The 16,119-nt window shown below is 42.6% G+C and overlaps 1 protein-coding gene across 1 annotated transcript in view; it reads left to right on the top strand.

Moving 5' to 3' along the window:
• Positions 1–452: 452 nt before the first annotated feature.
• Positions 453–16,119, top strand: part of LOC311339148 (receptor-type tyrosine-protein phosphatase gamma-like) — a gene marked incomplete at its 3' end in the record, with an annotated part of 78,047 nt that continues 62,380 nt past the window's right edge. The window contains exon 1 of the mRNA XM_084464520.1: positions 453–1,099. Within this exon, the coding sequence (XP_084320646.1) occupies positions 1,015–1,099 (85 nt within the window). The 5' untranslated portion in view covers positions 453–1,014. The remainder of the gene's footprint in view (positions 1,100–16,119) is intronic.

Here is a 16,119-nt window from a genome sequence, read left to right as displayed (position 1 = left end):
TGGCCACAGGAGGGCCATACAATATCCACGGTAGCCTAGGAAGTGGGAAGAAAAGTAATTTAAACCGGTCTAAAACACAATACACGGTCTAAAACAAATTTAAAAAAAAGAAAGAAAGAAAAACAGGAATATATTATTGTCAGTGTAAACAATACACGTATTAGAGCCAACATTTTAGATGTTGGCTACACTGGATACACATACAAAATAAAAATTGTAATGGGTTGTAGGACTTGTAGGACATTTAATCCATCCTCGATACATTTGATTGTGGTTTTTAACATAGAAATAATTGATCCTTCGTCTACTTCTATCAGCCATTCGCCACACAGATCCCCCCTCGCTTTCAGCAAATCAAGACTCGGATCCCCTCCCCGCTCTGCACCCGCCCCATGCGGGTTGGCTCGCAGCAGTGTGCTCCAGTCAGTCGCGTGAAGAGCAGGGACCAGGAATCCTCGCACGCCTGACCGCTAGCCTACTTCCTGGAGGAGGATGGAACCTTTTTTTAAATTAGCCTTCGTGCGCTAATTCCCTTCTTTTCGCTACGATAACGCCGTGGATAATCACGAAATAACGGTCACGTGTACTAATTATAATCGGAGCACTTTTTTTTTCTCTCTCTCTCTCTCTCTCTCTCCTCCTGACTTGCACACACATTGATCGCCCGGGTTGACTCTTTATACCGACTTGGGGAATGTCGCGATCCACAAGCCTCGCACATGCATGGTCGTCCCAAAGTGATCCTGAACTGTTTTTGCACGTTCGCAGCCTTTGTGTATTCCTCGAAGAAGCAGATGCATCGGCTCGGCATCGGGGCGAATAATTCAGCGTTTTAGCGGCGAGTCTCGCAAGCGGCGCAAGGCTACTTCGGTGTTGTTGCATCCAGCCGTTTATTCGTGAAGTTATTCTTATTCTTTTTTTTTTGAAATCTAGTGCGTTCAAGTGTATGCTTTTTATAAACCTCGAAAACTTTGTCACCCGTTGCCTTCTTGTTGCTTCGATGAGTAATCTAACATGCGGAGAATTCGGGAACCAAGTTACTGGTGGATCTTATCCTTCACGTTTTTAACCCTGTCCAAACACACGGAATGTCACCCTGGTAAGTATCTGCAACTTTGATCGTGATGCATCTGAGAAATACTCGACTCTGGATGTTATGCGTTTTGGTCGAGGGCAGGTCCAGAGCCGTAGTCTTTCTGTAGCCTAACGTTATTTAAAGTAGCCCACTACTTCACTAGTCATATCATTGGGTTTCCACTAAGGCCACGGGGCTTCATCTCACACAGGGTCCACTATTGTCTCCGAGACGATCGCATTGAACCGACAGCCGACACGTTACATGATAACGCAATGGCCCCGACCATCGTCTTCATGTTAACACAGATTTCGAGTTACTTGCTTAAAAGTCTCTGATTACAAGCATCCCATAGGCTATACGGCGTTGTCAGTTGTCCTATAGCCAGCGATATTTAACCTGGGATGTATCCAGTTATGTTCTGGAGGAATTTAGAGCTTTCGGTAGAGTAATTTACGTTTTATTTAGTTTTTTATATCCAAGGAGTTCTCGATGTTTTCTTGATGTCATGCGGCGAGGTTACAGACTACGGTCGGCCGTCATAGGACGAAAGCGCTGTTGGATCATAGATGTTAGGGATGGCAATGTAAGAGAAGTGGTCTCGATTACCCCCCTAAAATTCACCAAATCCCCATCACTCCACGTCCCTTCTTTATTGGATTCGTAAAGCATCTGGAATACGTTTAGTCCTGCATGTCATTTCACATTGGCTTGTTGTCCTTGGAGCATCTATGGGGGTATGACCATGTTCGAAATGTGATTAGAGAACCGACGAACCAATAAGTTGTATCACACCCGCACTTTGGACGGGTAATGAGGTGTGCAATTTTTTTATCAGGTGCCTAGCTTTTTGTTGAATTGTTAGTGTTAAAAAAACTATTTAAATTCGTCAACCGTCACTACTCCACAATATGTAGACCATAGATGTATTATACATACAATATTGTGCTCCTGGCAGTGACTGCTCATCTCAGGTTTTTAATCCCATTTTATACCTTTTGCAAGAGATCACTGAAACTCTCTTCCACATACACACGCATTGAAATAACAGCTATTTAAATGTTAACACAATTCTCCCACTAGATGAATATTCTTCCATAATCGACTCCTACGTAATGCTTTCTACTATAACAATAACTAAAATGTACTACCTTACAATCCATCGGCCTAAATGCACTATTCCTACTTTTTTAATTATTAGGCTTTCAACCAAGAAGACCCTATAGCAGCAACCACCTATAACATATAAACCACCTAGATACCATAGCAACGCCCTAGAACAACCCAGCCAACCACGAGAACACCCTAGCACCCACCTAGTACACCCTAGCAATTACATAGAACCCCTTATAAACCACCTAGAACACATTAGAGAACACCATAGAGATCTAGGACCACCTCGCCACCACGTAGAACCACCCAGCAACCATTCAGAACACCCTAGCAATCACCCAGAATGCCCTAGCAACCGTCTAGCACACCCTAGCAACCACCTAGAACAGCAACGAGAACCCGCAACGAGAACCACCCTAGCATCCACCTACAACACCCTAACAACCACCCAGAACTCTCCAGTCACCCTACAGAACACCCTGCCATAGAATATCCTAGCAACCAGAAAGAACACCTTAGCAACCACCCATCACGACCGAGCAACCACCTATCCCATCCCAGCAACCATACAACTACAACACGTCACTCTACTGTAGATATTCAATATACCAGGTACTCAATCTATTTGTTCTAGCGCATTGTACTTTTTTTGAGATAGGCCTATTATTCTTCCATCTTTCCTCCAACAACACATGATTGCTATTCCACTGCAACACCAAATTTCCTTTCAAAACCAGCCTCTCATCTCAACACCAGCGTGTCGTGAAATATTAGTTTATTTTTGTTAAATCAAACTAGATGTGTCTTTTGTATTTATTTTTAATTGCATGCATCCTGCATGCACCTGTGACTTGCCCCATCATATCATCAGAGCTGTTGCTTAAGCTGGGAGATGAGGGCAGAGTCATGTGGTGTAGGCTGATTTGAGCAGCATTAAATCCAAGGGGATGCAGTGTTTTATCGTTTTTTTTTTGCGAACCAGTGGCATTTGATATTGTGATTAAGCAGTATGTGCGTTTAACCTAATCAGGACGTGTGTGTGTGTGTGTGTGTGTGTGTGTGTGTGTGTGTGTATGTGTGTGTGTGTGTGTGTGTGTGTGTGTGTGTGTGTGTGTGTGTGTGTGTGTGTGTGTGTGTGTGTGTGTGTGTGTGTGTGTGTGTGTGTGTGTGTGTGTGTGTGTGTGTCTCTCAATTGAATCCGCTAAAGCCTCTGAGCCAGAGATGCTGTGATCCCGAGTCTCGCTAGCATTTTAATCATTCACAGTGACTCACCGCTACTTCAAACCACCACAGCCCAGTGATGTATCCCAGAATATCCCCACACGTAGGAGAGATGGAGTCCTGTTTAGAGAGTCGGTGCAGGGGGACACATGCTTCAGAAGGCTCTGCTCTGCACCCACCCCCATCCCCCCTCTTCTGGAAAATAGTGAATAATGATCAATCAATTATGCACCTTGCTGACGGACGAGTGGGAAGGGGAGTTGGGGTCGCACAGCTTAACTCAAGGACTTGACTGTGTCAATAAATGTCCAGCGTCCTTCCATCACCTTGTGCTTTTCCCCTCAGATGCCCTCTCTGTCGTTTGTGCGATAGATAGCGCCGTTTGCTTTACTTGCCTCTGAACCACCACTCAATCAGCAGCGCCCTGTAGGGTGAAGCATAACCAAACCCCTCAGGCTCCCTGTCCCCCCCCCCCCCAACACTCTCACTCTTTTGTATTTGTTATGACGAGCCGACCAAACCTTTTATTTAGCACGCATTGTTTTTTGTACTTTTTGAGGGGATGGGGGTGGGGGTAGTTTACACCCAGCGCAATTGTTCATTCTGAGATATGATAAACAATTTAAAAGGCGAGACTATAGCCTGTAGGCATGAGAGTAGTGTTTTCGTTCTCCCTGCCACAAGTTGCTATAGCAATCACAATGGGTGGCGCCTGCAGGGTTTGGTTCAGACCCTGCGGTAATAAATTGGAATAATAAACATCAGATCTAATCACCCAGCAGAATACAATGAAAAGGATGAGTTGCATCCATTTCCTTTTGTGTCAACATTTAGCCATTAGTATGTTGATTTATGTCAATATCGTGTCGTACCGGCGCGGACGTTATCCCCCCCTCACATGACCAGTCAGCCACTGAGTCTACATAAACACATGCAAACACAGCCATGCAAGTGCAAGGGACAGTCCTGATTTGCCCATTGTCACATTATCGGCTTTAAGAAATTGCCACACAAACATTTGTATTTACTGGAAGCGATAATAACAGACACATTTTTTTATTTACTTGGCCTAGTCCTTGAATAAAATGGGGGGGAATTGTTGTACAATGCACACAATTTTATAGTTGTATGTGACAGAGATGATATTAATCATGTTCTCTTTTACCATTCAGGAAATGATGTAGCACATTTTATCCAATAGATTCCCCTCTTTTCTAATTATGTGAGATGCTTCAACAAATATGTTTTTTGATATTACATTTAATGTAGATTGCGATGAGGGTGAGAGTTAGTGGAGTTGTAATGTCTCTTGTGTCATCACCTGGTGTATGTTAATAATCCTTTGCTACAGCTATGTCATGGGTTAGGGTTGGGAAGGAAGTTCAAGCAACAAAATGTGAGCTGATTTAAATAGACCATTCTGTTGAGGAAGGGCTGGGTCTTCCAATAACACAATTCTCCTTTGTTCTGGATTCCTTTTGGACTTCCTGGACAGGGATTATCCCCAGTTCTGAACTAAAAAGGCCCTATAAACCAGATTTAATTAGCATCTGCTTTCATGGAGGTGTTTTGAAATAATCCTAGATGTATAAAGGTCTTAATTTAGTTACCACACACATTTATAGGATGCATTTCCAATGAGGCAGGTTTAACTTTTAATTTCATTTCAGTGGAGGTTTGAGACCTGGATGAATTAAGTCAGTTTTATTTTTCAACCTCTAACGTCCTCACCACCTCTCTTCCAGTTGTTTCTCCTCATGCGGCATGCCTTTGTTACTTTAAGTTACGCAGCCTTGTAAAATGCAGGCTATCTACAAGAGGGAGGGTTATTCATGTATAGCAATTGGTCTTTCTCAACTCTATATCTAGACTAAATAACCTTGATTTTGAGTTTCTCCTTGAGGTGTTTTAGCTCTCGATTATCCATTTAACTCCATGGCAAACTTCTTTATGCATGGCCGGCTTCTTTCTTTGGACCCTGATGTGCTGTAGTGACACCGACTTCCTCAGCGGCCTGAGCTTGTGTCAATAGTAGTTTGCTCTCTCGTGGCCCTTCCAGCCCAGTCAAACTGCTCCAGCTGCTAGCCTCAAGGAAAACATGGAGGTATTATTTGAAGAAATTACAGAACGATCCGGGCAGCATTGAATAGAAAATGTTTTAAATGCTGGTGAACTAGACCATCTGAAGAGTACTATAATCAATATCTCAAGATGGCAAATGATGACGGTTTCCTCCTTCTGTCAGGTTATGCAAGTCACTTAATGAGGATGTTTTTGTATTTTTGGTTAAAAAGATGTTGCCATCTATTTATTGGCTGTTTCCTTTTTCTCCATCACCTCAATTGAACTACGAAGGGCAAGTGTGACATCATGTGCACTTTAATAGCTCTGAATAATTCAAATGCCTACAAAGTCAGTTGGGGTGGCAGAGACGCACCTTGACAGTGATGAAGAACTATTCTGGATTAAGACTACATAGGGATAGGGAAGCAGCCCTTTGCGTTGACCTGTTGAGGCTTCAAGCATATCAAAAACAAATTAGGAATTCGCTGGCAAACTTGATAAAGGCCACTATTTTTAAAATCCCTTCCCAAAATACTTTCTGTGGACCTTTCTGTGGAGGTTTTATGTTGTTTCAAAAAAGAAAGTTGGCCTGTTGTGTGATGCGTGCAAACAGTATATTTATAGGTGTGCAATACTTATTGATTTAAAAAGCATAGAGAGATTGGCCGTAGGCCTATTTGCCTTTTTCAGTTGTAGCCTAATCTTTTCACAGGCATTATGAAACTGATAACAGCAGAATGGACTGGACTTGAACGTTCTCACTTCTGCAATTATCTCCAATGATTAGCTGTCAAGGCTTATGCATGTAAAAACCTTTTCTCCAAGGCAACTTTCCTTGGAGTGTCCTTTTTTCTCTGTCCAGCCAGTGTCTTACTTTAGTGTCTTCACAATAGAAGTGTCTCCGGACTATTAATACAGTGCAATCGCTTCACTCTTTGATGCAAATCTCATGCAGCCTGTTATTGGTTGCCCATCCAGGTTTGTGCCTGATGTTTATGTATCTTGTACCGGAGCCATTACTTTCCATTAGCTTTAAAAAGTGTTGATCAATTTAACAAAATGAATCCCACGGGCAGTGTCGACTCTTCAACTCGACTCACTTCAAGTGACATTGAGCTGAGATTCGTGTTTCTTTTTTGTCCGGCATGATGGAATGTTAAGACGATATTAAGTGCCCAGTGTTCTGTAAACCTGCAGATCGGCCCTTCTTGATAATCCTTTGTGAGGACTGAATCGGCCACACGCTGTTACCTCTGCAGGTATTTTGATGCTCATTCACTTTAACCCTCTCTCTCTCTAGCCCTTTGTGAAATAATAACCAAGAGAATGTAAACACCTTTTTACTCCGACCTTTACAACAATATGCTAGAACATTTTTACCTGTTCAGCTGTATCCTCATGTTTTACAAAGGCAACCCTCTCTCTTTAAAGGGTGGGGAATAGGCCTATAAGCACCATTGGAACATACTGCGGTCTGCATTTTAATTTGTCACTGTGTGACCAAGTGAATGCACCAATCTGTCTCATTGTAACGAATGACAATGGCTGCGATTGTGAATTTGTGTCCTAGTTAATTTCTGGGAAGTCTCTAATGCAGGAGTTGTGCTGAGTTGGATGGTTTTGCAGGAGGAACGAGGGTTTTACAGCCCAGCCCTATCGATCCTGTTGACACGCTCCCCTTCGGGTAATGCAAATGTTTCTTTACCTCAACACAAACATTGAAGGCCTCCTGGTAGTCCAACCCCAATTATCTAGAGATTTGAATACCACGGCCTTTTGCTTTTGACATTTTCATATTTCAGAACGGAGTCAGTTTTCTTTTGTTACGCTTCCTCAACACAGACAGCTTTCATGTTTAATAAACAGTGCAAGTGTTTTGCAAAAAGTCAACAACTGAATTTGATGCAAACTTGGGGGGGGGGGGGGGGGTACGCACGACTTTCGGTAATAAACCGTCACTGTCAAACGTGGTTGGATTAGCGCTGGTTGATTACGCGGGGGCGGTGGGTGTTATTGTCACTGCTAGGCTACTCAACCTCTCCTGGCACACGTGTGTTTATCCCAGCCGTGCAGACCTCTCTCCAGGTAACCGGTGATCACCCAGGGATTTCAGGACGCATCTGGCCCCGCGGTAAACAACACCCCAGAGACACTAGTGGAGGCTGGCAGCCGTCTTCTCTTCTCATCCGTTTATCTGTATTTTAAAATGTTTACGTCTATGTCGATTTATCCCGATGCTTGGTTCCGATGAAATCGGGGCAGGGGACACGTGTACTGTAAAGTATTTATTTGTGGTGGAGGGCAAAGTATTTAATCAGTAGGAATAGAGTTGAGTGATATTAACAATTGCATGGGATATGATGGGATAACAGGGGCCGTTTACCTGCAGCATCCAGGAGACATTAATGGAAGCAGTGCGTGACGAAGCAGGTGGAGGAGCGCCCGTGCTTCATTTCACCCGGCGAGGACATTCTAATAATACGTTCAGAAATGGACTCTTCATAAATGCAGCCTCCAACATCGGGGGGGAAAAAGGCAACATGGGGGAACTCCATCCACAACGTTGCGATAGAGAGGCTAATCTCATATTGCACTATTGATTTTTAAAGGGACATATGGCATAGCTCTAGGTACTAACAAGATTGTCCTGTCGACATTAGTGTAACCGATAAATTATAGGACTTGGATCAATTCAGAGCCCCGCGCAGTGCATTTAGTTCAGTATACATGACCAACAACTCTGCAATGAAGTCCAGTGTTGATTTTAGTTTTTTTAGGCGATGAAGAAATGCTTCTTAAAGTCAAGGCGCAATGACCGGATTCTCTTCGAATAAGAGGGTCCAGAATCATAGGCTTTAAGTGGCCAAAGGGGATGACAGTGACCTTAGGTACCAAGGTAGGCCCAATTAAAGTCTGCATTGCAGGTGTGGGTGGGTGTCAGCTCTCTCTCTCTGTGAGTGTGTCGGTGTGTGTTTTGCATTCACTTTGACCGGCCAAGATGAAAACCCAGTTTGCTGGGTGTCTGAGATCCCACACTGATACCCTTCCATTGAAGTCCGGCGTGCATCCTTTCATGTCTAGTGGAATGTACAGATTTGTGTATATGCTCAGCCATTATTTTCCACAGGGAGGAAGTGACATGTGTTCCGTAGGCCGTTTCCTTGTTCTTTCATGTACTTTGCATTCAGCTCAAGACCATATGCAGTGAGGGGGAAAAAAGCAACACCTCCAGAGCCTCTTGTTCGTGCGGCACATATCTGCAATACTTAAATACCGCATTGATCATTGCACTGTTCAAGGACATTATGAGCAGAACGTCAGCTCACAGCAACATCTACATTGAGCCCCTGTCACTATTGTGTACATTATTTTTTACCAAACCCAGTGGGACAGTTTTTGACCATAATATTTTATTAAAGATAATCGCTTTGTACGCCAAACTTGGCTTTAACAGTACTATTATGGTTTTCTATAAGTGTATTCAACACTATAATAGCCTGGTTATAAGCTATGTGTAACGCATATAGAAGATGTGTGTACTTGCTGCTTGTTCGGAGGACATTTTCAATACATTGTAATGGAAATAATAACTAAATTGGTCTATTTTGGTAATTAATTATATGTTCCACAGTTGTATAGCCTGATAATGAATAGTGGTACTTTTGGAGTTTGCTTTTGTACAGTGCTATTATTTATGTATAGCTTTGGAATCAACTCAGAACATTTGATTACAAAACATGTCATCAAGATTGTATTTGTCATTATCTATTTAATAGCCGGAAGACTTTAAGTCACGTAGGCTAGAATGCAGGTAAAGGAACACATAACATGTGTCATTTATTTATAGAAGGTCAATAACATGAAAGAGGAGTCCTTTTCAGGTGTGTCACTGATAAGAGCTGTATTAATTTCATTGTACACATAGGATGATTTATGTTGAATTGAATGACAAACCAAGGTCAATTTAAATGCTAAATAGGGCGTCAGTTTGCTATGCTTTGACAGTATTATATTTCATATTGAAATAACAAGCATGTTATTAAATCATAGGCCATAAAGCAGGAAATTAAACAGATGATTTAAAATTAGCTATAAAGAACATTTCAGAATACACTTTTGCAGGGCCATTTCTATCTAAATGGTAATTTAGAGACAGAGTAATTCACTGTAAACGTATGCCCGGATCAATACAACTTGTTTGTTAATCGAGTTTTTCATTTTCTGATTATCACAAAACAATTGTATATGGATGGACTCATTAAATGTAATTTCCTTTCAGATAATTAGTGTACAGTTGCTGATACAGACTATATGGTTGACATTTGTATTCTGTAATGAATAGAATATGCCACAAAAGTAGGGCTTTGTCTCTCTGCACAGTTTTATTTAGTATTGCCAAGTTATGCCTTGAAGTATTGATTAGGCTCTGACATCAAAGAGAAGCTAAAGAGCAAGAGAGGCCGGCAGTCTGCTTGTATGGCCCCTAGCAGGGATGAAGAAGTGGTTTCACAGTCCCAGTTTAGCGGTAGTATTTATGGTTGGCTTGGAGTCATAATGCCGATGAGCTGGAGGATTGCTTTTCAACATTGGTAGGCAGATACACTGCACTTTTTTTTCTTTTCAGTGATCCGATTGGATTGGACATATGTTAATGATCTCGCATCTTGTAGCAGTTGCGGAATTGACAGATTGTCGGGATAGGCAAAATGTATTATCATAGAATATCCATATATTTTTTGCGTGGATGAGCTTTATTGAGGAATAGAGTAGTCTCCGTTCCATGCCTTGAACAGAGTTTAAAATACGACATGCTAATCCTCTCAATTCATAAGAAATACCATAATGTTATGAAGAGGTATAATGTGAAATTAGGTTTTTTCCCCAGAGGCAACCGAAAACCTACTTGGGAATCAATAACAGGACAATTCAAATTTGAGCTCTCGCTCTCTCATTTTTATATATATATATACACACACACACACACACACACACACACACACACACACACACACACACACACACGTGTGTGTAAACATAAAGACATGGTTTTATGGCCACACAGATCGATGTAGATGCCTGTACAATGTCGCACAGTCCTGCCAGAGACTAGCAATGTGTCCATCTCCGTGGAGCTAGTCTCATCTAAGCCATGATTGGTTGCGTAATTTTTTTTTTTTCAGTAGCCACACGATAACAACATGAATGCACCTAGCGAATTCCAAACACCACATATTAGATAGATACTCCAACCACTTTTTTCATCAACTTATTTCCTGATTGCTCGACAGACTATTTTGGTCCCTTGTGTACACGTTAATGTGACGTAGGGTTATAATTGCAGGCAGCTAGTCTAAAATCTGTGCGATGTCTCTGCATTTACAAAGTTAATTTGCAGACAGGCTGTATGTAGAACAGTTAATCTAGCTGTGCAACACCACAAGTAGGCTAGGCTAACACATTTCCTAATTGAAAAGCGAGACACTATGGGGGGAAAAAGCTGTCATGTTACGTCCCATGTTTGGTATTGTCTTGGAGGAGTAAAGGTGCCGCACTGATCGAGGAACATTTACGTGAAGGATTTCTGTTAATGATTTATGAGAGCCTAAATTGTTTCAGCACTTGACAGAACCTAATTTTACTGTAATGTGGCTGAATCTCTCCGCCCCAAAGCTGCTAAAGTCCTCGCTGCTGAAACTGCTTATTTGCTTTTAGCTGTGTATGCCTAAACATCTCCGTTGGGGATTTGAGTCTGATTTATTTATTTATTTATTTATTCGCAGGTTCATGTTTTATCCCTCAGGCTTCACTACCTCGTACCTCATCTTTGGCTGATCTTGGCAGTTTTTCTGTTCCCTAGCTTGATGTCTGACTCGCAGAGCCCTGGCACATTTCACCCCAACCACCTCTTTCCTGGGAAAACACACACGCACACACATTTGCACACACATCCACCATGCCAAAGGGTTTATGCCTTGAGTTGAATTTAAGTTGTGGCCAACTTGGAAATGCATTTAAATGCAGTTGGTTGATATCATTCATCTTGTTTGTCTGGCAGTGTAGAATATGGTCAGCTGACCATATAGGCAACTTAGTGTGTAAATATTGTCTAATCATAGTCTTGTTCATTCTTTTGTTTATATTTTGCTTAAATCGTGTTTCTTTGTGTTTTTATGCGCCAACCTCCCCAACTCCCTTTCCTTGTATGTGCAAATAGTCGTGGCAAAATAAAACGATTCGGATTCTGACACATCTGCTAAACAAGTGCTAAAAGTTAATTCCAATCAGTGGCTGCTGTAGCTGTCCTCCTTGGCTGCAGCCATGGTTGTCCACACTGGAACTAGGTCATTAGCATAATACAGATCAATGGGACTGTGTAGTCATTCACATTATTCTAATTGCTTCGGAATTGAATGGAAACGCAATCAATTTTGAAGGGTTCAGTTCAGGTTTTTACTCAGTTTTTTATTTTGTATTCCTTCAAGACAGTTTAAGGTGGAAGTCTTGGAGAAGAGTGGTCTCCATGGCATAGAGGCTTTCAATAAGGAAACAAAACAAAAATAATGCTAGCTTGCTACCTTGCAAGGGAAGATTGATTGGCCTAAAGTGATTACCAGTTATTGTTTTGCTCATAGCATTGTCAAATTATTTCAAGCATTTAATGAATGCCATTTTTTTTAAAGACCCTAATTTTGCCATACAGGGAAATTACATGTCTGGAAATATATCCTACAGTTAAACGAGATCATGTAAGTAATAGAAAATCCGGGAAGATTGTAATGGACACCATATGGCTAGCACCATCCAGAAATTGTGTTGCATCCATTTAAATCACAGTAGTGACATCGAAGGGCCTTCGCAATCTTTCTACATTATCTCCCCATATGCTGCCGCTACAACTTTAGCTGGAGGTGTTATTTAACCCAGACATCGCCACCAAACGGCTCAGGTAACCTTAAAGCTCATGCGGTTGTCAAGGAGTGCTCTCCAGGGTGACATTGCTTGTTGTTTAGAAGAACGATGTTAGGGAACTCTAAATAGTAGGCTCTAATGGAGCTGTTGATGATTCAGCCCTTTCCCGAAGGGCAACGCAACTGGAAAAATTATTTAGTATCTCTAATTGCGGCGCACAAGGTGTTTATGATGCCAGTGAATATATTTACCACCTTATTGTACTGTACTATGCTGCTAACTTTTCACACTGATGACTCACACGCCCTCCATATTTTGAACCCGCCTGCATTCATGCATTGTCACGCTCACTTGAACCATGACTGATTAACCAACCTACTTGGTATTCCCATACATTTTGTATATCTCTTCAAATTTGATGGAATCATTTTTTTTACTTTTTATTTCTTCTTCTCTTGTTGTCGGGTGAGACTGTCCTCCATCAACTTGAGGCTCTCACTCTCTCTCCCTCTCTCTCTCTCTCTCCCTCTCTGTCTCTCCCTCTCTCTCCCTGCTGTCGGCTCTACCCCACCAGAGAGGCTGTGGCTTTAATCCCATGCCCACAGGGGATGGCTGACACAGATGAGTGTAAACTGTTGACATGGTGCTGTCTCCTCTGCTCTCTGATCAAAGGTGTAGCAGCCCTGCTGTTCCGCAACCTGCCTGCGCGCGCGCACACACACACACACACACACACACACACACACACACACACACACACACACACACACACACACACACACACACACAGAGCCTCCAGCACCAGCAGAAAAATGTTTCCCCACTAGCCTGTTTGCACTTCCTTTTTTGAGAGGGTTAATTAATATAGTGGGGAAAGGAAACTGGGGTCGAAGAAGTAGTTCTTTGTTTCTCTGGTGCCATCGATCCAATGACGGATGCGAGGGTGATGGAGGCAAAGTTGTGTCATGCCCAACACGACCAGCGCGCCTCATTGACTTCACGTCAAGGGATCCCTTTGATGTGACCCGTCTTTGGCCGCCAATTGTAGAGCGAGCACAACACCGGGGTTGCGGTGTCATTTGGAAGCATTCACACTATTTAACCTGGCCAGGAGGACTGTCGAGGCACAGCGAGAGCAAAAATAACTTTGATAATGAAACGCACAGATACAGGGCCAAGGGGGTAGCTTTGCCTTGATGGGATGCACAAAGAACCGTGACAATGTTTTTCGTCATGTATCATTTGTTTGATAAATCGAGGAACCTAAGTGGCACGCGTCCCATGCCTTCTTCTGACGTCTCTTTTTATGCGGGGGAGGAAGCGGCTGGTAAACGAGGCCCGGTGCATTGTGCCCCGCTACTTATAGGCTCCCAAAGACTCCACGCCATGGCTAATTAATCAGCCCGTAGTGATGCAACTATTGGTAACTTGTGTGTGTGTGTGTGTGTGTGTGTGTCTGTGTGTCTATTTGCATTTGCCCGATTTAAAACATAGTAGGAGACCGTGTGCTCGCCTGTGCGTGTACATTTGCAATCGCTTCATGAAATGCAAACTGAGTGCTGTAATTCCCGTTAGACTCCATGAATGAACCTGCCCCGGCAGCCCTCAGGAGAACAACTGGGCCCTTGGAGCCCAGGAGTGGACTCTGGCACCATGGTTAATGTGGGCTCTATTGGAGCCCTTCAATAGACACGAGGAAACACTGCTCGGGCCTAAATGGGTCGCATTAGATACAATTTCACATACTCATGGCCTTGGACATTTCTGGCATATCTATCATTAAATGAGATTGATTTGCAAACTGGCCTTTGCTTCAGACAAATGTCTTTGAGCATTTGGTAAAGCGCTATATCAATTTGATTTATTAATATTATTACTTGCAGGTGAAGTAGTGAAACTTGGATTGGATAGTCCATTTTGCAACAGGGAGCAGAACAGGAGCCAATCCCTTTTGTTAAGTACACCGAGTGTGCGGTTCAATGTTTGTTAAAAAAAATATATTTTTATTTATTCGCCAAGATATCCGTACAAAACATTGAACACTGCAGCATTCGTTATTGAAACCTCTTAAGTTCTCTTTTAAAAAGAAAATATATCTGCAATCTTTTTGCTCGACATGCACCTTTCTACCTAAATGTTTGAAAAATAAAAAATACATCTTCGTCGACACTTTCCCTGTCAACGGACGTGCATCGCCACTCCTCTTGTTTCAGGGCAGAGTATGCAGAAAAAAAAGACACAACACAATCTCCAGACGAAAAACAACCCGCAGGCATTTCCACAGGGAATGTCTGCGGACCCTTCCGGGCTTTATTTATTGATGGGTTGATTTAGGACGTCACACACAAACAGATACGTTCAGGAACAAGTCGGTTAATCGCCAAAGAACGAAGACAAATGTGTAAATGTAGTGACGTGATGCTAATTTGCCAAAGTCGTTGCCTCCTTCATGAAACAGTAAACCAGCTGTAGTCCATGGGCTATGGCAAGGCTTTTGAATGCCAAGTGTGTTGTGAGCATTTGGAGAGGAGCAAGACAACGCTGCATTGTGTTCGGTCCAAACACCCAGTCGACAATGGGTCGAGCCGTTTCATGTAGCCGCTTCTTGGCATATGCCATAGAAGGAAAGGTGAAAGCAAAGGCATTGAATTTTTAGGAGGTTGCTATCTTTTTCTCGTACAAAGCCGATATTATTGGAAGTCGTTTGTCGACTCTGATGCTCCAAAAATCATTTAATTTGTTGATGTGATCCTCCAAAAATAGATAATTTTTTAGATAATGTAATCTTATTATAGTCTAATCAATGGATGCATGATGTCAGATGCATTTCTGCGTGGTGATTGTGAATGACTGCTTACTGATATTTTGAATTCTGGCTTAAAGGTTATCCACTTTTCAGTTGGACGCCTGGGGAGACTGTTTGATCGGTCGCTTCTCTCAGGAAATAGACTGACTGTATCTTATGTGTACATTTTCAACACAGCGTTTGCGTTCCATAGTAATATATGGATGGGTAATCTATATTCATATTCTAATCCATATTGTTTTTTAGTCTCCGAAAGTATTTGTATCAGATTTACACTTCTATAGATAATTTCGATAAGGTTTTACATCAAATGGTATATGAATACATTATTTAAAAAAAAAGGCTTTTAATACTTAACATTCGATTCAAACAGAAGGGTTATCAACGTGTCCTATACCGATGGGTAAACACAAAATATAAATTCTGCGTCGTTTCCGCACACAACCTCGGAAAAAAAACGTCAGTTCGCAGCAGTGGCAGCTGCTGCCGTAAAGGGCGTTGATTGATGGCAACTATGAGCGAGTTGGAAGTATCACAGGGGCTGTAAAGGGGCTTCATTCTGTTCCGTCCAGACCACTGATAGCAATGATCATTAGTTCCCATTAGGTCATTATGTCAAACAGTGTCAGCTGGGGTGGAAACACAGGGGATCAGCCGGGGGGGGGGGGGGGGGGGGGGGGCGGGCGGGGGGGGCGGGCGTTACAGAATAACGCCCGGAACCCTCATACTGGAGCTGCCGTGGTTTCGCTGGGGTTCTGGAAGTAACGGATTCACGGGCTGAAGGTCAGCAAACCCCCTTTTGCAGAGTTCATCCTTGAGTAATTCCCCCCTCTAGTAGTGATGGTTGTAGCTCATTACTCAAATATAATTACACACGCTTCAGACTCTTTCAACGCCTTGCACATGCGTTACCTCGGGGTAGGGAAAGGGA

The sequence above is a fragment of the Micromesistius poutassou genome (assembly GCF_964030765.1).
Source record: "Micromesistius poutassou genome assembly, chromosome: 2".
Lineage (NCBI taxonomy): Eukaryota > Metazoa > Chordata > Actinopteri > Gadiformes > Gadidae > Micromesistius > Micromesistius poutassou.
The sequence above is the reverse complement of the archived record's forward strand: the minus strand, read 5'-3'. Positions and strand labels throughout refer to the sequence as shown.